Source organism: Tauraco erythrolophus, chromosome 4 (genome assembly GCF_009769465.1).
Source record: "Tauraco erythrolophus isolate bTauEry1 chromosome 4, bTauEry1.pri, whole genome shotgun sequence".
Lineage (NCBI taxonomy): Eukaryota > Metazoa > Chordata > Aves > Musophagiformes > Musophagidae > Tauraco > Tauraco erythrolophus.
This window is the reverse complement of record NC_141468.1, coordinates 18,115,178-18,136,555: the sequence shown is the minus strand read 5'-3', so window position 1 is coordinate 18,136,555 and position 21,378 is coordinate 18,115,178. Positions and strand designations below refer to the sequence as shown.

The window sequence follows — 21,378 nt, the reverse complement described above, 5'->3', positions numbered from 1 at the left end:
TTTGTGGCAGTTTGGGATGCCAAACTGGGCCCTGTTCACCTCCCCAAACGGGCATCTGCCTCCTTGCCCTGTTTTGCAAATCTAGCAGCTGAGTAGAGAGAGATTAGCCTCTCTAGACAGAGCTTTCAGAAAGAGATTTTAATTAAAGGTGCAGGATGGAGCTCAGTGATCACCTCTGATTACTGGTGCAAATGCTTTAAGAAGAGAAATTAGAGCAATGGCATATTAAGAGGTGGGTTCTCAGGTCTTAATATCTCAAGCAGTTCAGTCTTTTTAAAGTGATTTGGACAGATTCTGCCTTCTGGTACCTGTGTGCAAATCTGGAGTAACCCCAGTACCAAAGATGTTGCAGAGCAGAGTGGTTACTTTGCTCCTTTGGGTAAAGATAGTTTTGAGTTCAGGGCTGCTGAGTCTGTTCCTCTTTACTCAGAGAGGAGAGAAGGGAGCACTGTATGTATTTTACAATGATAAATGATAATAGAGAGCTCTTCTGTGTTTCATGCTTGTATAATCTCATCGTTGTCACTTTATTTCGTACTACATTACTCAGTTTCTGCTGGTAACTTGGGATTACTGTTTGATATTTTCTAGGATGGTGTAATTATTCAAATCCTACCTCTTACACAGCAGTGCACAGCTTGCATTGAGTGAGATCAGTACTTTCAAAGTAATTACAGAAACATCATTACTTGATTGGCAAGTTAAAACAGTTGTGGAAGAGAGGAAGAAGATGCACTCAGAGACCTAAGGAGCCTCCCTGTATTTCCACGGTCTCCAAAGCATCCTGCGCTTCCCAGATGACTCAGTCAGTAAAACGCAGCAGATGTTCAATGACTTTGTGAATTCACAAATTGCAATATCCTATCTGTTGGCCTTGAATAATGTCTGGATATGAGTCATGGACCTGTACAAAACCACCCCAGATTCTGGTTACGAGTATGGATGTAAGGAAAAAATGTATATTAGGTAGGTAATATTAAAATGCTTCCTCTTTTTGGGCACTGACTTAACTTTAACCACCTGTTACAGCCTTTTCTGAAGCCTCAGGTTACCGCAGTAGAAACAACATGCAGGGGATGCCTTGAGCCAACTGAGGAAGCGCGTCGGGGAGAGGTCGTTTTACAGAGCCTGAGCTGTTTTAAAGAGCAAGCTGCCCAGCACGGGAGCCTGGTGTCACAGTGCAGGTTCCTGTTCACGAGAGCCTCTTTCAGAGACAAATGTGAAAGGATTTAGCCATGAAACACGGAGCTGGCAGCAGTCCTGGAGCGAGAACATGAAGTTGGATTTCCTTAAGAGGAGACTGTGAATTGTCTTCTTTGCCAAACAGGTCTCTGACAAAGAGGGAAAGATAAATTGGTAATTTTTTCAGGGCTAGAATATTTTATTTTGAGCTTGAATGTTCTTTGACATTTCCCTGCTTTTTTTTGTTCTTAATTATACATCCATCCTTAATTAGAAGTGGTTTTTTTTTAAATGAACCTGAATTAGAAGATACGTTTGGCAACTGGGGAAGCACTTTTAAATTTTACTGTAATGAAATCAGAGTAAGTTAGAGGTCGTGAAGGCTGGAGTCTGGCTAATACACACCCCACCCCGCAGGCCTCATGCCTGTGAACAGTTCTCCCCCCCCAAAATGCACTGTCAGAGTTTGCTTCTGCTTCACTGCTCGGCGTCACTCACCCATGTGAACGGTCCTGCTCCACCTCCGCCTCCTCGTAGCTACAAATGCAGCAGTTTGTTTTGGGTGGGAAGGAAGAAAGCAACAAAAAGAAAGAGTAAAAGCCAGCTTGTCTGGGGCAATTCTCTGCTCTTGTGGGATATTGGAGGAAGAGCTGCATCCACTTCTTGTTAGCAGCTGTGGGAGACAGCTGCGACGGGAACAGCCTGAACTGGAGGTCAAGGGCAGGGTCTCTATACGGTGATCCTTACCAGCCCTGGATTTTGAGTTATATATAGACATCAAAAAATATATATACAGAGTGGTAGAAATTCTGTCATTTGCAGTGAAAGACTCATGGGAACGGATATGTTTCTGTTAATTTGTATTGATTTCAGTGACATGATGTGGGGGGATTGTCTGGTAGAAATGTTTTTTCTCCACTAGATGCTTTCTACAGATGTTGCAGCCAGCTATCGTGATACCTTTGCGTTTTACTCTGTGTTTACTTGACATGAGAGATGACATCTGTGTGACAAATTGTGGAGCTGGGTTGGATGACAGCTGTGTGTCTCTGCTGGCCACCGCACTGCCCCCAGCCCTCCTGCCGCTGACCTGGAGTGTGCCAAAGCCCTCTCCCTTCCCCGCACACGCCTATGGGAATTTTGCCATCCTTTTCGCTAAGGTTGCCCCATGCTGAGCTGCTGCTGCCTGCGCTGCTCAGGCACCCCAGCAGCCCTATAAACCTCTCCTGATCCGGGTTGCAGCTGTTTTGCCTTTCTCCCCATTACCAGCTGTCATGTCTAGAGAGAAATACTTCTTCCCATGCAAACACTGAACGTCGACTTCCCTTTCCCAAGAGTCCACCTGTGAGACATTCAAGGCAATTAGTGCTTCAAGCAGCCAGTGCCGTGAGGTCCTGCAGCTGTGGACCACCATGGGTAGGATTTGGCTGTCTTACGTACCCACCTCAGATACCGGTGAGTTTGTTTCAGAGTGGCAGGCAGAGAGGGGTTTCTGCAGAGAGAAGGAGCAGGTCCCTCATGGCTCATGGGACATTTGCAGGGCTTATTCACCCAGTGCAGTGGCTGCAGGTGCTTTAACTGAGTGTCCTGTCCGCCTTCAGAAAGCTCCTTCATGAAGATGCTCAGCACTGTCCAAGTACAGTAAAAACAGGCTAAATCTGAACAGGGCTAAAGAGGTTTTTGAAAACTAAGGAAATTTTAGAAAATACCTAAAATACACTTTTCTTCTGAGAACTGTGTCACTAGCTTGAGGCCATGACATAAGCGTAATTTTGTCAGTGGAGAGAGAGAATGAGTGGCTGCACTCAAGGGCACGGTTCAGAGCGCTAATGTCCTGTCTGTATAGATGGCCTCAGAGCTCAGGTGGTGAAAAAGTGCGCTCTGGACTCTGAAACAGCAAATCCTTTCTACTAATTAAACTTCAGCAATTATCTGAGCTCTTGGGAAATGACTCCACAGTATGAAGCATCCTGCAGGAATTCAGATAAGCACTTTGCAGAGACAATCCTGATTTACAGACAGCTGCTTTTCACAGTGTGTAATGCAAAATTTTAAAAATGATTTTTTAAAAATAAAATCAGTGGTTTTGCTCACTCAAGGACAATATTTGTCCTATATTACATGCATACAAATGGCTGACAAGGGGGTTTGGCATGTTTATGGAAAGGTGATAGGACATCTACTAACACTTGGCAAAATCTCGCCCTGCTAACTCAGTGCTTTCTTGTGAAGCCGCGCTCTCTTGGAATCATACCAAAGTATAGTCTGGGAGCTCAGGCTGAAGGCTTCATGTCCAACAGTCCTGTAATGCTCAGGCTCTGCTGATACCTGTGGAACTATATGGATAAGGATTCCTAGAATGAGGATTTTCATGTTTTCCCTGAATTATTTACATTTTAAGGCTCAACATTAATGGTGACAGTTTTGGAGGATATTTTGCTTAGGCTCAGTATTTTATATTTTTCTGTAAAATACAACTAAACTGAAAAATAATGCCTTTAAAGATATTAATAGCAATCTAGTGCTACTATGATAAAGGAGAGATTAATTAGATTTTGTAGAAAATACAAAGAGCCTTGAGAAAACTCAATGTACAGTGAAACTTTCTTCCATGGGTAGTTTATTCCATGGGAGTCAAAGAGTGCTTCTTCTATGGCACCATTAAGGTCACCGTATGTCCAGCTTTCACTGGATGTGTTCTCTTCTCCACCTGGACATTTTGCCTAGGTTGAAAAAGAGGGCTTTGGTCCTGGATGTCAGGATGTCCAGTGATCTGGCAGGAGCAATAGTTTCAATGGGATGGCTGGAAATAGTGGATAACTGTGGTGTGCATGATGCAGGTGGCATAGGGAGTCATCCTGCCCTGCTGAGGCAATGGCTCGATGGTGTTCATGTGCCTGCTGGGTGTTTGCAGTTGCCCGTAGTGAGCCTCTGCTTGCCTATTGGGTACCGTGGGCTCACCAAATACCACTTGTCTGGATCGCCTGTGGCCTTGGCAGAGTAGGAAGGAAAAAAACATCATCCAAAAGAGAAAGACGCAGTCACCTTGCCCTTGACCAGTAGCACAAGACTGCCAGGCAGAGTCTAGCCTGGTACGCTCCTCGTGATGTCCTGCTAATGCTGTGGTAAGATCGAGGATGTATTGAGAGCGCCAGCATTTTCCTCTGTTATCCAGTGCAGTAAACTCCTTTAAAGATAATCTTTTGCTTATGGAAATTGTTGGGTAGTCTTATGTTAGACCTAGAATGCAAAATACCTGTTTTGCTTGTGATCTGTGTCTTTCAAAGTGTCTGGCAGAAAATCTTGTCTGATTTTTAAGGAAGTGAATCATGTAGTTATGACTCCATTTCTACAGCTCAGCTGAATAGAAATCATTAGACAGGCATTTGAGATTACAGTATCGTCTCTGAGATCAGTGTAGTTTCTGCGTTTCACCAGTGGCTCCGAGTCACTGATGATACCCACTTTAATCTGTCATAACTCGACCTGCTCTTTCTCTGTGTCGGCTTCCCAAGATGACGTATGGCGATAGGAGTCAAGCTCCTGCATTCTTCTCATTTTGTCTGTGGGGCTGCTTTTCTCTTTGGGAAAGTTTTGGAGAGAAAACTACCCACTGCAGGTTCAAGACTATAGAAACAGGAAACAAGTGCTTTGTCCTTTTTGATTCATGTCCAGCATACTAGTTTTAGCGGCAGGGATCCAAGAATAATCTTCTCAGTTGACCATGCGGCCAAAACCACGATGATCTCATTGCCAGTGGCCAGTGCCACATAGATGGTTAGCTAAGCAAAGTGATTTTTTGTTTTTACATTGTGTTTTTAAAAGATTGTGTGCATTGCCTATCAACAGAGAACCTGGACAAAGTATGTAGCATTTTTGCTATATATATTGCCAGTGCCTGGTGAGTCTTTCCCAAAACTACAAAAGTTTGGTAAAGGTGATTTTGCCTGTAGTATCTTTCTATTCTTATTTCTTTATTTTAATCACATGATGCAAGCAAATATTTCTTACTGTAGTTTCTTATTTGCTTAAGTTTCTTATACTCAAGTTTCTTATTTGCTTAAGTTTCTTATTTACTCAAGTTTCTTATTTGCTTAGCTCAGCAGACCTCGGTTAACAGAAGAGATTGGACAAAACTGGGCAGCTGAAAATCTAGTAAGAAAAAAGAAAACCTATTCCGTTTGAAACCAAAATTGGGGGGAAACATGGTATTCTGTTGAAGAAAATGTTTTCATTCTGGGGATTTCTAAAGGAGTCAAGTTAACTGAAAGTCTAAATCCTTCAGACTGTGGGACATGGATTTATTTTGTGTCCGATCCCAGTTGGTGGGCCTAGAGCACACTACTCACCTAGGGGTGAATGCTCCCCATCGCTTCTCTTGATTTTGATCTACTTCTTGTTAAAAACTCTTAAATGTTAATTGAACTCGAGAGAAAAGGAGAGAAAAAAAGAGGTATAAAGGCTCTGAAACCTTTCCTTTGGGACACGTGTGTTACAGGTGGGACGTCCGTGCTCCAGTCATTGCTCCCATCAACAAATTTGATGTGAACTGAAGCAGCATGAGAGGGTTACCCTGCTTGTGTGGGTGTCTCGTGCTGGAGCATGTTTGAATCTCATGGGGCAGAAGTAGCTGAACCAGCCTTTACTGTGCCTGGTGCATGTGGTAGCTGTTACTGCTTGTCCTTCTCCAGATAGATAGCCCTCTGTTTTTAACTTGTATTAATTTGCAAATGGTCTTATGATGACTGAAACTACAGAAACTGGAAAGAAATTACACACATGCCTGAGAACCCTCTTAGTTTCCCAAGCTGTGCTTTGGCAGTGCGTGAACACAGTCAGCAATCACTTGGGCTACCACAGCTGAATTTTGCTGGTGCTTTTTCTGTTTGAGAGAGATGGGCAGGTGTCTGCGTTGCCCAGTATATCAATGACTCTTTCAGCTGATATGTAGCTGTTTTGAAAGCTTGGCTGTAAACAGAAATTACATCAGAGAAACGTGACCATTGTCTGTTTTCATTGTTTCCTCCTTTGTTTTGCAGTCAAGATAGCAAACCTGAACTCCATCCAGTGGGAAATGTCCCCATGATTTCACTGTGGGTCACAGCGAGGAGCAGAGCCTATCTCCAGGCAAAAGGAACATGGAAATGTGGAGACATTTAGAAAAATAAATGTGACTGATTTCATTTTGCTGACACTGTTTTGAAAGGATCCCTTTGATGTCACTATTACCCATTATGGGTGCAAACACTGAGGTAGAGAAGCTATTTCCTTATCACTGCTCCCAGTTTTGAATACTCCCAGGCCTCCACTCCAACTTTTCCCACCCCCTTGCCATCCTCAAAACAGTTTTCATCCATTCTTGCTTTGAAACTGCAAAGAGAGAAACTGCTTGCCTGGGGAAGTTCTTGCTTTAATCAGACCTAGTGAGTAAAAATGTTTGGCAGGGGATGCATAGCTGGGAGGAGAATGGAGGCTTTTGTGGGCACCCATCGATTGCTCCTCCGCCAGCGTGGCCAGGCCCCCCGAGCCGGGGCTCCCTCTTTTGAAGTGGAGTTAGTGACGTAAAAGCGTATCTCGGGGTAAGCACGCTGCTGTTATCTTACTCTGTACAAAATACATCATCTACTTGAAGACTGTGCCCTGAATGGAGATTAATGCTGGAGCATCCCATGACTGCAGTTTAGTTTGTCTGGTGCTTTTATGGTTCTTTAAGAAACCTGTTTCAAGTCCTGTGTACAACTGGTTACAGCTGGGAAGGCAGAGATGCCCATGAATAGCCCTATGGCTGTGGGGTGATGGGGGACGGGGCTCCGTGTGACCGGGCTCTGGGCACCCTGGTGCCCACCAGCAGCTCCCCTGCCCAGCAGTGCCCATCTCTGTGGCCACCGCTGCAGTGCAAGCTGTGGCTGCAAGCAATGCGAGCCTGCTGGGAAACTGTCTGTTAGCTATGGGCATTTAGCTATGCGTTTAATTAGAATGAAAATGTAAATTATATTAAAACCTTCTCCCTTTAAAGTTCCGAGAGGCTTAAAAATTATCACAGTAATTAGGCAATAGTTTTGATTATACATGAAACGAGATCAAGCTTTATGGGAGGTGGCGGAGCCCCCAGCAAGTCAGTCTGTGAATCTATCAGGTGTAGCGATCTGGAGGGGGTTTTTTCGTCTGAACAGGTCCGATGAGTGCCGTAAGACGCAGGTTTCTGTGGACATTAGCATGAAATGGAAACCCGCCTCTTCAGCTGGAGTTTTAAAAGCTGTGTCGAAGCTCACGTACCAGCCATGGAGGGTGGGCTCCTGGGCTGTACATCCTCTCCAAGGGGCTGCGTGGCTGAGAGCTGGGCAGGGGAGCGCTGCCGGTGATGGTGCTGGCAGGCAGGGAGCTATTGTGGCCAGAGCCGTGATGCTGGGGCAGGCTCAGCCCCGCTGGCCAGCATGGCCAGGCAGAGGAATCTTGCTGGTCCTTGCTAACAAGGAAAACCAGCTGAGGTACAGGGAGATGTGCAGAGCCTGTGACGGTACATCATTTTGCATTTTAGCTAGCAGGAAAATCTCCTCGTCAGTAAAATGGTCTGGAAGGAGATGATTATTAGCATACTCACGCTATCATCCCGCATATCATACTTCCCTATATGTATCCCTCATCCTTGTGCTTTCTGCTCTGGACAGGGACTTGTTTCTTGCCTGCCTTGTCGCTGCTGCATCCCCGCCATCTTCCCCTGCCTGCGTCTCGTCCCCCACAGCAGTTGTACCCCGTGTGTGCCAGGTACCTGCAGAGCAGTAGGCGATGCTGCGGGAGGGTACTGGAAGCTGCGGGTGTCTTTTCAGCCTTGCTACAGTCAGAATTCAAGAATGCTTATTCCTCCCAGCAAGTCCAACTTGCCTCACTTCCCACCCGCCAGAAATATTCCCCCAGACTGGTGTTATCAAACCGATTAACATTTCAGATTTATCAGCTTGCAGGTGCTGGTTTCAAAAAAGCCAATGGCAGTCTTGTATGATGTCGAGCAATCCAGTTGGCATCGATTTGTTCTTAATCCTCTGTTCAAGCTGCAAACTGAAATATGTTTTTTTTTTTAGTTTTCAGTATTGTGTACAAAGTAAATGATCCTGATCAGTGCAGGCTACATTAAAAATAATGATACCAAAATTAGTTTTATTTTTTCTCTTACACACATCAGGAATGATGCTTTATGTACGGTTTCCTCTCACAGCTTGGGGATATTTTTCGCTGTCTGTTCGAGCAGATACTGCTGTGGCTGCTGCCAAGGGACCACGGAGCCAGAGCTGACACGAGTCGCAAGCCCCAGGTCCCACTGTCCACCTTCCCTGGGTGTCCCAGATAGCCATCTCTGTCAGGATGAGGAGATGACTTGTCTTGCAAAAAGAAGTACATGAAAGTTTGACTTTAAGTGTTTTTAAGAGTTTCTGCTGCAGCCTATGAGCATTAGAGGTGGCTTTGCCTGGAAGTATCTGGACAGACTTGTCGAGATACTCTGCTTGCCCTGACCCCAACATCATTTCGCACATGTGGATGTGGCTCACACTGCCATGGGGCAGTGCAGTGGTGGGGCACAGGCTGCAACCCAGGTACATACCCCATATGCTGGGTGGGCTGGAGCAGACCCCTTGGGTGCTCTGAGCTGCCGCAGTGGCAGGGGGACGGGGCTGGAGGCGGTGTGGTTAATGCTGAGATTTAGGGAGAGCTGGTCACTGGTGCAGTCATACATAGACTCTCACTCTGTGCCAGTGTGGACCATTGCCTGTCCTTCGGCAATCTTCCAGCCTTGGAATAGTTAATCCCAGGTAGCTTCTTTTCCCTGAAAAGACATGTTTTCCCCAGGACACTCCCCTCCCTTGTAGTTTGGTCAGGACTGAGCCCTCGTTGCTGGTGTGCTTGCATACGCCAGGCAGCTCAGCTGCCTTCTGTTTTACCTTGCCTTGTGATCTAAAATCGTGCCATAACACCACATAATGCATCTTCCTCTTCCCCCTTCCTTTGACCCTTCTGAACTCTCTTTTCTTCAAAAGATGCCGGGCAGCATTGACCAATGTTTTCCAAACTGAGCACTTGCAGAAGGGAGGCTGCAGCTGCCCATCCTTCCTGAAATTTAGAGATATCGAGGCATGGATTCAGACACCTGATTTTAGGAAAACCCTTACAACCTTTACAACTCATGCTGTGCAGTCCATGTTGCATGTTTCTGCTGTCTGCGAGCTTGTCCTACTCATCCCTCACCTTTTGCTTTCTGCTCTCACCGTCTTGATTTTTCAGCCCTCAGCCTTTTCCTGGGCAGACTGTTGCTCGTGTTTGGAGCTGCCGGGTCAGGAGTGAAGCTCTGTGTGAGCGCACTGGCAAGGACTCAGGGAATTACGTTCTAGGGCCAGTTTTGGCTGGGAGCAAAGCCCGCTGAAGTCAATGGGACTCTTCCTGTTGACGTAATGGGCTTTGGAGCAGACCTAGGCTTCGATGTTCTTCAGAGCAGTGGTTCCAATGTGAACCTTTGGCACTGTGTGAACAATAGGTAATTATTTTTATATATCCTTTCCAAAGCCCACAACTTGTGTTGGCATTCAGTGCTCCTAAATGCGCGAAACTAAGACTGGCAGCCTGAAATGACGGGACAAAAGCAGTAACATAAGCTTCATGTGGCCAAGGGGGATCATTTCCATGTCATTTCATCCAGCTTGATATAAAGAAGGAATTGCTCATCAGTGGCATTTCTGATCCCAGAGCTGGAGGATGGAAGGCTTTGAGAGAATCCATTAGTGCCTGTCTTAGAAATGATAGGATGTTATACACAATACGTTTATGTTTTCCAAAGGGAAGTGATGGATTGTATTTCTCATGGATGTTACTTTTCTATTATTGCACATTTAATATCACTTTTCTCCGGCAAAAGAGAAATTTGTACTTTCATCTGTTCCTACCACAAACCAGGGACTTCTTAGGGATGCACAGCGGACATTTGCCACTGCCCATCACTCTGGCCTTGCAGAGAGCTGAGGCTGACACCATCCTCAATGTCCTTTGCCAGGGTGCCCTGAAGACACTCAAACTGGGGTCACATACACAGTTTCTGTCCTGAAACACTTCTCTGGTGAAGCTGCTCACTGGAAAGATCTTGAGGTAGCATCTCTGTAAATTCAAAATTAATGCCTATTTTCATTTTCCTTTCTGGTAATGTTTTCTGCTATTTCAGCAAAGCATCTGACTTAGGTTCCCACCCACCATTTTCTGTGCAGTGTAGCATAGAATCATAGAATACTTTGGATTGGAAGGAACCTTTAAAGGTTATCTAGTCCAAACCTCCTGCAACGAGCAGAGACATCTTCAACTAGATCAGGTTGCTCAGAGCTCCATCCAACCTGACCTTGAATGTTTCCAGGGATGGGGCATCTACCATCTCTCTGGGAAACCTGTTGCAGTGCTTCACCGCCCTCACTGTAAAAAATTTCTTCCTTATATCTAGTCTGAATCTACCCTCTTTTAGTTTAAAACCATTACCCCTTGTCCCATCACTACATGCCCTTATAAAAAGTCCCTCTCCAGCTTTCCTGTAGGCCCCCTTTAAGTATTGAAAGGCTGCAGTAAGATCTCCCTGGAGCCTTCTCTCCTCCAGGCTGAACAACCTCAACTTTCTCAGCCTGTCTTCATAAGAGAGGTGCCCCAGCCCTTAGATCATCTTCATGACCCTGCTCTGAATTTGTTCCAACAGCTCCATGTCTTTCTTGTGTTGGGGGCCCCAGAGCTGAACGCAATACTCCAGGTGGGGTCTCACCAGAGAGGAGTAGAGGGGCAGAATCCCCTCCCTTGTCCTGCTGGCCACGCTTCTTTGGATGCAGCCTAGGATACGGTTGGCTTTCTGAGCTGCAAGTGCACATTGTTGGCTCATGCCCAGCTTTTCATCCACCAGTACCCCCAAGTCCTTCTTCTCAGGGCTGCTGTCAAACTCTTCATCCCTCAGGCTGTATTGATACCAGGAGTTGCCCTAACCCATGTGCAGGACTTTGCACTTGGCCTTGTTGAACCTCTTGAGGTTCATATGGGCCTACTTTTTAAGCTTGTCCAAGTCCCTCTGGATGACGTCCTGTCCCTCAGGTGTGTCAACCGCACCACTCTGCTTGGTTTTGTCTGCAAACTTGCTGAGGGTGCACTCAATCTCACTGTCTGTGTCACTGATGAAGATATTAAAAAGTACTGGTCCCAATAACGACTCCTGAGGACACCACTTATCACTGATCACCATCTGGACATTGAGCCATTGATCACTACCCTCTGGATGTGACCGTCCAGCCAATTCCTCATCCAGCAAACAGTCTGCCCATCAAATGCATCTCTCTCTCCAATTTAGGAAGAAGGATGTTTTGGGGGACTGTGTCAAAGGTCTTACAGAAGTCCAGATAGATGACATTCATAGCTCTTCCCTTGTCCACTGATATAGTCACTCCATCATAGAAGGCCAGTAGGTTGGTCAGTCGGGACTTGCCCTTGGTGAAGCCATGCTGGCTTGGTGTTGAATCCCCTCCTTGTCTTCCATGTGCCTTAGCATAGCTTCTAGGGGAATCTGTTCTATGATCTTCCCAAGTACAGGTCGGTAGTTTCCAGGATGCTCCTTTCTACCCTGTATAAAAATGGGTGCAATGTTTCCCTTTTTCTACTCTCTGAGGACTTCACTGCCTTGACTTTTCAAATATTGTGGAGAGTGACTTGGCATCTACATCAGCCAATTCCCTCAGGACTCTGGATGCATCTCCTCAGGTCCCAGAGACTTACGTATGTTCAGGTTCTTCAGGTGGTCACGAACCTGATCTTCTCTTACAGTGGGAGGATCTTTGCTCTCCTAGTCCCCATCTTGCAGTCCATCCACTTAAGAGGTCTTGGAAGAGAAGTTGCCAGTGAAGATTGAGTCAAAAATGTTGTTGAGTACCTCAGCCGCCTTCTTGTCCATTGTAACCACTTTTTCAGTCTTGCTCACTGCGGGGGTATGCAGGGGGTTTACCTTCTTTCAGGATATTTTCTCTCTGCTATAAGCTTCTGAACTTTTCCATAATGTAGAAAATATTTAAGGAGTTTGTCTTGTGGATGCTTACAGACTTCTTATTTGTACTCACGAAAGTGATGCTCTGTAGAGCCTACAGCAGTGGTTTGGAAGGGATGATATTAATACACTGATATTTTATGCATTTTACATCTGTTTCCATGGCGGTGGAAGCACACATGCAGGGAAGGCACTTGCACTGCAAGACTTGGAGACTTTCTGAGGCAAAGTGAACCTTAACACAGGACTATGCATCTCACTTTTATGGACATCTGCTGAATTTTTACTGCTGTTTGCTCAGCGGGAAGTATGGTTTGGGTTCCAGCTCTGCTCAGGCTGCCAAGCGTTGCCTGTGGTCTCCATTTCTGTGAGCCGATGCTACTTAAATGCTACTGCTGCCCAAGCAGTGGAGAAGATGCTAAAAGTGTGGCATCCTCATTATTAAATCAAAGTGTAGTACTGGATTAGGTGTATATTAACTCCCACATGTAAAGACATGACTGGAAGAAATGGGGGATGGAGGTTTGATCATTGAAAGGCACGTCACCAAGCGATGACTGCTACCCGTGGGCATGCCTGCTTCTTATGAGCTGGGAGGAACAAGAGGTTATTTGAACCTATGGAGTCTCCTTATTCTACGTTTTGCTAGCCAAGGATTTTGCATGGCTGTCATAAATTCTGACATATATTATTTCCAGATGCATTATGAAGCAGAATTAGAATTGACATGGGTTGGGATATCTGTGAAAGATACTGTGATGCTGAAGTATTTATATAAAATATGCACCTTTCATAATTAGCCCTAAGACCTTTGTATGTAATAAGCCAAAAAAGTGTTAATTATTTTATTTCTGCCAACTTAAAAAACAAACAAAAGAACCTTTCTGGCTAAGTGCTGCCATTGCCAAGTATGCATTTCAGTTAAACTTTGCTGTGTTTTCATTTCTAGATAATAAAATTCTTTGGTTTGTGGACTGCCAGAAGATAGAAGGCTGAGATTAAAGTCTCAGATTTGATGGGTTTTGTCATAAATTAAAAGTAATCATGAAACAATGACTAATCAATTCTTAGTTATTCATGTGTTTTAGAGAGGTTCAAGCTTTTGTCAGCCTTACTGTTTTCTCTTTTCTTTGTAATGCGTCAGGGTATGCGGTTGCTATTAAATCTTTTTGTTAGTTTGAAGGAGGATGAAGATGAGTAGTTCTGTTTTTAAGGAGCCTATTCAGCAATGACAATGACACAAAAGGCAACACTCTGCTTTGTTTTCTACTTTCTGGAGATTTATTTTGTAGAAAGCCTGCATAAAATAATATTGCCAGGATATAAGTTCAGCTTGCAGAGACTTCGTTTGAAATTAACACCTCTTCTGTGCACCTACTCAGCCCTCCAGAATCCTCTTTGTCCATTCATTGATATATTACCCATTAAGAGTCTTTTATTTTAATCTTTCCACCTAGTTTTTAGTAAACCTGGCGGTAGCAGCTTTTGAAAGAACCTTTTGTGATTTGTTCCGGATGTTTATGCCGCTTTCATTATCCCAGTATCTCAACATTTCAGCATCTGCACCCACTACTCTACAATGTACATGTGAGTGCCATTATCCCCACTTAGTGGTAGAGAAACTTGAGGACAGAGTGACAAAAGCCATTGGTACAAGGGTTTTAGAAGCCAACTCCACAAAAGGACGGATCAGATACTGTCTGCCTCCTTGGTCTGTCCTGTGTTTCCCTTTTCTCAGGCTATCTGGGTGACAGTGGCTTGGGCTGCTAAGATTCAGCCTGTCCACTCAAGCCACTCTTAGCAGTGTGCCTATGAGTCCCATCTGCCAGCGTGGCTCCTGTTTTTAGAGCTCCTTCAGGAAGACTCCTGCATCCAGCTGGTTTGCTGAAGCCAAGCAGATGATGGCTGAGAACTGGTGACAGCTAAGCCTTACATTCGTTTGAGTTTTCATCTGTGTGAAGGTCTGCTCCAAAAAGTAAAGTGTAGCCAGGGTTTCTGTGGTTTAGCATCACTGAAGGGTGTTTCACACCCCGGACTGAAGCCATCTTCCATCTGCCAAAACATGATAGGGACTTTTTATAGCTCTGTCGTAAGACCTTTGAAAAATCAGATTGTTAGAGCCTTGTTAGCAGAATAACAGATTGGTTGTGCGTGTACATCGGATAGCTGCATATGGTAGGCATGTCAGAGAGTGGAAGGCCGTAAAGTATTACCACTCCATAAAATAGTACTTCCTAAGACTGTTTTTCTGACATTTCTGGCAGTAAACATTTGAAACTTTCATGGGGTATTTCACTTGTGAATCTCAAACCACACACACTATTCTGTATTTAGGGCTTAATTCAATTCCCAATAAAGACGAGGACAAGATTTCCACTTTCCTTATTGCACTCGTTCCAGCCCTCAAAGCGAATGTTGTCTGTTGAAAGTAGAATAGCTACTAATTTGGTCCCATAAAACCACAGATTGTTTCAACTTTCCATGAATTTCTGAATGAATAGATGATCAGATCCCGTGATGCTGCTCTCAGACTGGCTGGTGATATGAAAGAGGCACTTGTCCAGCGGGCTGTATAGCTGTGCCACTCTTTTGTTGCCTATAGTACACACACTCAGCTCCTTTTTACTCTCTTTTTATTTTAATGCTCTGCAACAGGGCTGCACAAAGTCGAACTGGCTTTTAAAACACGACTTCACTTTGCAGCTATACGTCTGTGCCCGGTTTTCTTTTGTCCTGCCTGCGGAACAAGGAGGCTGTGTGGTATCTGACACTGGGCTTTTTCCAGTGATTTATTAACTGTGTCAGAGTAGCTGTTGTGAATGCTGGGAAGCTCTTGCATATTGTGACAGTTGATATTGATTATGACAGTTTGTAGACTCTAGTGCGCTGTCAGACAGTGGATCGTATTTTGTCTTCTTACTATACATACCATGGGCTATAGATCATAGTGTTTTCTTAAGAAAAGGACCCATTGTCCAGCGTTCTCGCTGGTATGAGAGAACTTCTGTAGCGTATTGTGCAACAAATAGCAAAATAGTTCAGGCACCCTATGGGACAGGCAGGCAAATGTCAATTGCTTTAGGAAAAAAAAAAAAAAGTATTTTGTTCTGCTTCTGGCCTTTCAGGGGAATGAGCCAGGCAGTTGACAGAAGTGGGTAAACTAGTCTGAGGATGTCATTTAGGAAAATACAGTGCATCCTGTATTGTCTGTTGGCCAGAACTCCACAGACCATGCAGAAGGAGGAGGAGGTTACAATGAGTGTTTTGGCTACCCATCGTTTTGAAAGGTTGCTTTGGGTCTTGGTAGAGGCTGAAGCTACATGTTTCTAGAATGAGTCTGAGAAGAAGAGATAAAGATTTCTGCAAACTTGGGAGAAAGTGGAAGCTGGTGCGTGAGCTTCTGTGAGGGGCACATCAAACAGATCACCCTGAATAAGGAACTCTTCTGACTGTTTGGTTTTAGCTAGGCAGTAGTAAAGTAGCACAGAGGAGAAAAGATTTTTCTGTTTGCCTAGAGACTGCTTCAGTGTGGAAAAAAGTCAACAGCTGAGCTTTTACAGAAAACCTGATCAGGAGGAGGGAGTCAAAAGCTATTTGGTTAATTATGCTGCTGTAATTTGCTATATTGCTACTACATTATTGGAGGAAAAATGTTCCAGCAATACATTTCTTTTTAAAACAAAACAGCACTTGAGGTGTAGTGGTGACAGTGAATAGGAAAGGAGCCATTCTGATTTTTCTGGTTTTGAAAGACTTTGTAAAAGAGACCATAATGGGTCATAAACTTTCATTCTGAGATAGCAAATCTTAAGAAAATGACCTTTAGCAATCCGTGCTATTAGAATTTTGATCTCACACCGAGTTTAGATTGGACCAATTGCAGTTTCTGCTGTGATTTTACATTGATGTGATTCAAAATCCATTTCTGCATATACCTTGTGGTTTAACTGAAATAAGTTTCACAAGTCACTTGTGAAATGATTATTTCTGTGATACTTTGGCCCAAAACTATGGCACTGAGCTGAGACCTAGGGGAACTGGATTCAGTTCTTAACCTCTCTATGGGCCTAATATTGGCAGCTCAAACCAGTTTATCTCTCTCATGAAATGAATTCACCTCATTTCTAGTTGTTTATTTACACTGAGATCTTTGAGAAGGAACATTTCCTATCAGAAGCCAGTCTTGATCTCTTCTGGGATTTCTGGATGCTGCTGTAATACTAACCGTATTTTCTGTAATGCAATCTGTATTTCCTTAATGAGTCCTTAATGTGAGCAAGGACATAGAACTAAACTAAGTGGTTTGGTTTCAGTGATGATGCAAGTTCCCATTCCATCCTCACATTGAATTTGGATTAATTATAGCACTCACTGTGTCATAATTTTGTCTGTAATGATAGAATGCTCTAGAGTTTGTACATTTACAGCACTACTGTAAGCCTCAGGCTGTACTGAGATTTTACAGTGGCATCTCTCAGTCCAGTGTCAGGTATTAGTGCTATATTTACATATTTACGGGTTTTACTGCAGAACATCCACAGCAATATAAGCAATGCTTTAAAGGAAGGATAAAACGGAAGAGTTTTTAACTTCTGCTTTTCCCTACAGATGTATTTTATTCCATTTTTTTTTTCTAATTCTCCTAAAGTATTTTGAAGAAGTTAGATGTGAGGAATGAAGAAGTTCAGGTGTTCAAATGTGAAGACTTGTTTCCTTAGGTGACTTTCATCTAAAGCTCTGGTCACAATTCTCTGTCGGTGCATAGTTTTGTCTCTATAAGCCTGAGACCATGCCTGGAGAAGATAATTTTGGTATTGTGCTGTGAAAAGCAACAGCTTCCAAGCACCAGTTCTAGACTAGCAGTGACTTGTATGAAGATTCATTCAGTTGCTATCATGAGAGGCCCCTTCCCCTTGGCATCCCCTTGGCCATCTTGGGGCTTTCAGGCCGTCTGTTTGCTCATTAGCCCTTGCAGTTTGTTTGCCTGGGATGTTCTCCAGGTGTTCTGTGCTCTTCAAGATGTCCCTGGTCCTTTGAGTTGCAATCTTTTTGTTTTGTTTTCCTGATTAAAGACATTAGTAAGCACTGCAGAAGGTAGATACATTTCCCTCTCCCCTCCTGGTGCCCTGAAATGCCTCACAGATCTGTTTTATTTCTGGAAGACTGCAGGAGCCTCCTTGTCTGTAGGTTGAAGCCTGCTCTCTGACGTTGCTGTTATCTTTCTCTCTTCCCATCAGATGGTGTCCATAGTGTCACAGCAGTTTGCACCCTGCGTGTTACCATCATCACGGATGACATGCTCACCAACAGTATCACGGTGCGGCTGGAGAACATGTCCCAGGAGAGGTTCCTTTCTCCCCTCCTGTCCCTGTTTGTGGAGGGGGTGGCGACAGTGCTCTCTACTGCTAAGGACGGCATCTTTGTTTTCAACATCCAAAATGACACAGACGTCAGCTCCAATATTCTGAATGTGACCTTCTCGGCTTTGCTCCCTGGTGGCATTCGAAACAAGTTCTTCCCGTCCGAGGACCTGCAGGAGCAGATCTACCTCAACAGGACCCTGCTGACCATGATTTCCACGCAGAGGGTGCTCCCCTTCGATGACAACATCTGCTTGCGTGAGCCCTGTGAGAACTACATGAAGTGTGTCTCTGTCCTGAAGTTCGACAGCTCAGCCCCATTCATCAGCTCCAACACCGTCCTGTTCCGCCCCATCCACCCCATCAACGGCCTGCGGTGCCGATGTCCCCCGGGCTTCACGGGCGACTACTGCGAGACAGAGATTGACCTCTGCTACTCCAACCCCTGCGGGAGCAACGGGCTGTGCCGGAGCCGAGAAGGGGGCTACACTTGCGAATGCTACGAGGACTACACTGGTATGTGTTTATCTTATCTTTGACCCATGATTTATATGTTAGACCATAAGCCAGGCCAGCTCTGTGTCAAGCTGAAATTGCTGACATTCTTAGTCAAAGGAGGAAAAACTGGTGCTGGCTTCTGGTCAGGGGAAGGCTTGTGAGTGTCACACATCACTTAGAGGAAGTCCTACATCTTAGTGCACACATAGTGGTAGGAACTGTGCGTTTCTCCAGACCGTGTAGGGGGCCAACAGCTGCTGAAGCAACTCACATTGTGTGAATTTCTTCTGAAAACGTTTTATGCAAACATATTTCTTTTATCTGGAAGGAAAAATGTGAGACACGTCCCCTGGTTCGTGGTTTTGTATGTTCCATCTTGGTGGCCCCTTAGCAGTTCCCTTGTACCAGGGTATAGTGAAAGTGCGTAGCCTTGGTGGGAGGTTGTCAACACTCGGTTGTCAACAGTGCAGAGCGTGAGGATGGTTCATGGTCCCAAGAAACTGCAGTAATACACATTTATGGGAAGTACTCAAAGTCAGCTCCAGTTTATGTATGTCCAGATAAACTCGAGGACATAGCTGCTTCCAGGCCTGTCTCCAGCAGCCTGCTGAGGAACGTACTTCGCCTCATCATGGACTTGACAGCTAATAAAGATCAAAGTGCTGCTTCTTAAATACTCCTGAGAAGTTATAGAAGATTGTTAGCTGAATGTTTTCTGGTGCTTCAGTAAAGTCAGTGGGATTATTTATGTATTTGAAATTGCACATGCAGTTAAGCATTCTGCACTGACGTGCTGCCGGCTGTAATTTATGCTGACGGCTCAGCAGTGTCTTCTATGGCCCCCCCAAACAAGGAGCGAAGCAGAGGAGGCCGTTCCCAATGCTGCCTCTCACTGCTGAAGTTATAAAAAATTGAAAACATAAATTATTTAAATCTCCACGGAAAAAAAATCTAGATGATGTGTATGCCTACTGGGCTCAATCCAGCCCTCTAGGTGGAAGGGTTTTCCTTCACTTTCTGTGGCTTTTGGCTCAGAGCTGTAATTAAAAATGTGGTGGTGGAAGGAGCTAGGAGTTGGTGAGAAGGAACATGATATGCTCCCCGAGATCAGAGTGGGGGCAGCAGGACCTTCCTGAGGAGATGCATACAAACTTCTTGCCTGACCAGTGAAATCCTGAGTAGGGCTGTGAGATGGTTGGGATATTGGTCTTTGTTGAGGAGTGATTTTCCTGCCAAGCTTCTCATGAATGACTTCCGCAGTGAAATGCATTATAAAGTCCATTATCCGTTACATACAGCTAATGCAAAATACATGCAGCATTCGTCATCACAAAATAGATTTTATGACCAGTTGATTTCATTTAAGATGTTTGTGTACTATTATACTTTAAAAGGAGTGGTTAGAAGTAGTGAGTTTCATTGAACACAAACATGCATATAAATAGAGATAATTCATCCATGTCTTCGGTTTTGGAATGACATGCGTTCCTACATCACATTTTGAGGGTCTCTTGATAGAAATCTTCAGAAAAAAAAAAAAGGGCTAAATATACTTCAAAAATCAAAGAGAATAATCTTATATTAATAATTGATTAATATATTTAATAATTAACACTGTAGTCAGAACAGACATGGTACATATTTAGAGGAGAGGCACCATATTCATACACAAAGAAAGATTTGATCTATAACTGTATTTTCAGTGCATAGTTGTTGAGTTAAAAATTAACTGTCCTGCTGCCAGGATATTAGAGTAGTCAGAAGTTAAGGAATGAGCACTGCTTACAGCCTTGTCATCTTTAGGTTTCAGAGTCAACGACACTTCAGTGAAACCCTTTATTCTTTGGAAGGACAGTTCAAATCGTGATTGCAGTCGGGTTGCCAGGGCAAAACACACCCAGCCATGATCAAGAGGGCTTTGGAATCCCTTATCCTCTAAATGGATACAAATATTATTGAATATTTCTGTTACATTGCTGAATGAATGCAGTACAAATTTAGTATCTACTTTGTGGTTAGTTAGTGTTACATTAGTACCTTTAGGCTCCATGTTGCATGAAAATGTTTTTTCCATCAAACTTGACACATTTACCCGGATCTGGTGGTCATTAGGTAGTTGGTTTTAATCCCCTTTACAGAACAAGGTGGAAAATGTTATCAACAAGCAATCTATGATCAGAAATATTTTATGAAGATGCATTGTTGAATCTTGTCCCAATCTTCTTCAAGAACTTTAGATTTTTGTCCTTTCTTTAAATACATTCATACTCATTTGCAAGTTCCGTTTATATCTATTAATTGTAATACTGTATTTTCTGCTTGTATTTTACAATGATCCAGATTTTATATCTATTTATTGTTTAAACGGCATAGGTGGGTTTCAATAGCAGCAGTGTGTGTTGGATCACGGAATGCACCGATCGGAAATCGGAATGAGCAGCGAACTGCTAAGGCTGAAAGTTGGGAGATTCTGGTATTACCGAAGTGTTACTATGGTATTATCTCAGTGTAGTCACATACCGGAATGAGGTAGTTATGAATCTTTGAATTAACTGTTAAAGATGAAATATGAATGGTAATAGTCAATGAAATGCAGCCTGCTCTGCAAGCTCTCATGTTTCCATTTCCCAATTAAGAGACTATGTAGAAAAATAATTACACAAAAATATTAAGATCTGTCATCTCTCTGGGGAGATACACTGCAACTCGATGAGAAATCATTACACAATCATAACTCTGTACTGAATCTATCTGACTGGTCACCTGTTAAAAATATAGCATTTATTTCCTGTGGAAGATAATTATGTCCTATCTTAATCAGATGGAATTTCCTCCTGTTTTTCCACCCTGCTTTGAAGCCCTCCATTTGTTTTGATGTAATTGTTAGTCATTTATACATGATGAAAGTTTCTCTGTCTTCAAGAGTCTTCTGTTACGGGCACAAAGGTAAACTGAGCTTCTACAAGACATTTCTGAAACTTGATGACTGGCTAGTTTGGGGTGATTTGGAGTTAGCTTCACTTCCTGTGATGTAAGGATGTGAGTGAAGAAGGACATATATTTTTTAATCCTGTTTTTTTCAGAATAGCAACTCCTTTAACTTCCTTTCTTTATATACAAATTTGTGTAGAGAAGTGAACAATGTGTACACTAACAATCGTGCCGCTGATGGCAGGGAGCGGTGTGCATGGCTAAAGGGTTAAAGGTTGTAATTTAAGTTAAGCAAACAAATTTAATGAACTTGAACAATGTGGAAAGCCTGTGTAGTTTTTCCAACATCATTTCATGTATCTTTGA

At 43.8% G+C, this 21,378-nt stretch overlaps 1 protein-coding gene across 1 annotated transcript in view; it reads left to right on the top strand.

Moving 5' to 3' along the window:
- CELSR1 (cadherin EGF LAG seven-pass G-type receptor 1) overlaps nucleotides 1-21,378 on the top strand; it is a 176,307-nt gene that overhangs the window by 57,839 nt on the left and 97,090 nt on the right. The window contains exon 2 of the mRNA XM_086609920.1: nucleotides 17,461-18,099. Within this exon, the coding sequence (XP_086466046.1) occupies nucleotides 17,461-18,099 (639 nt within the window). The remainder of the gene's footprint in view (nucleotides 1-17,460; nucleotides 18,100-21,378) is intronic.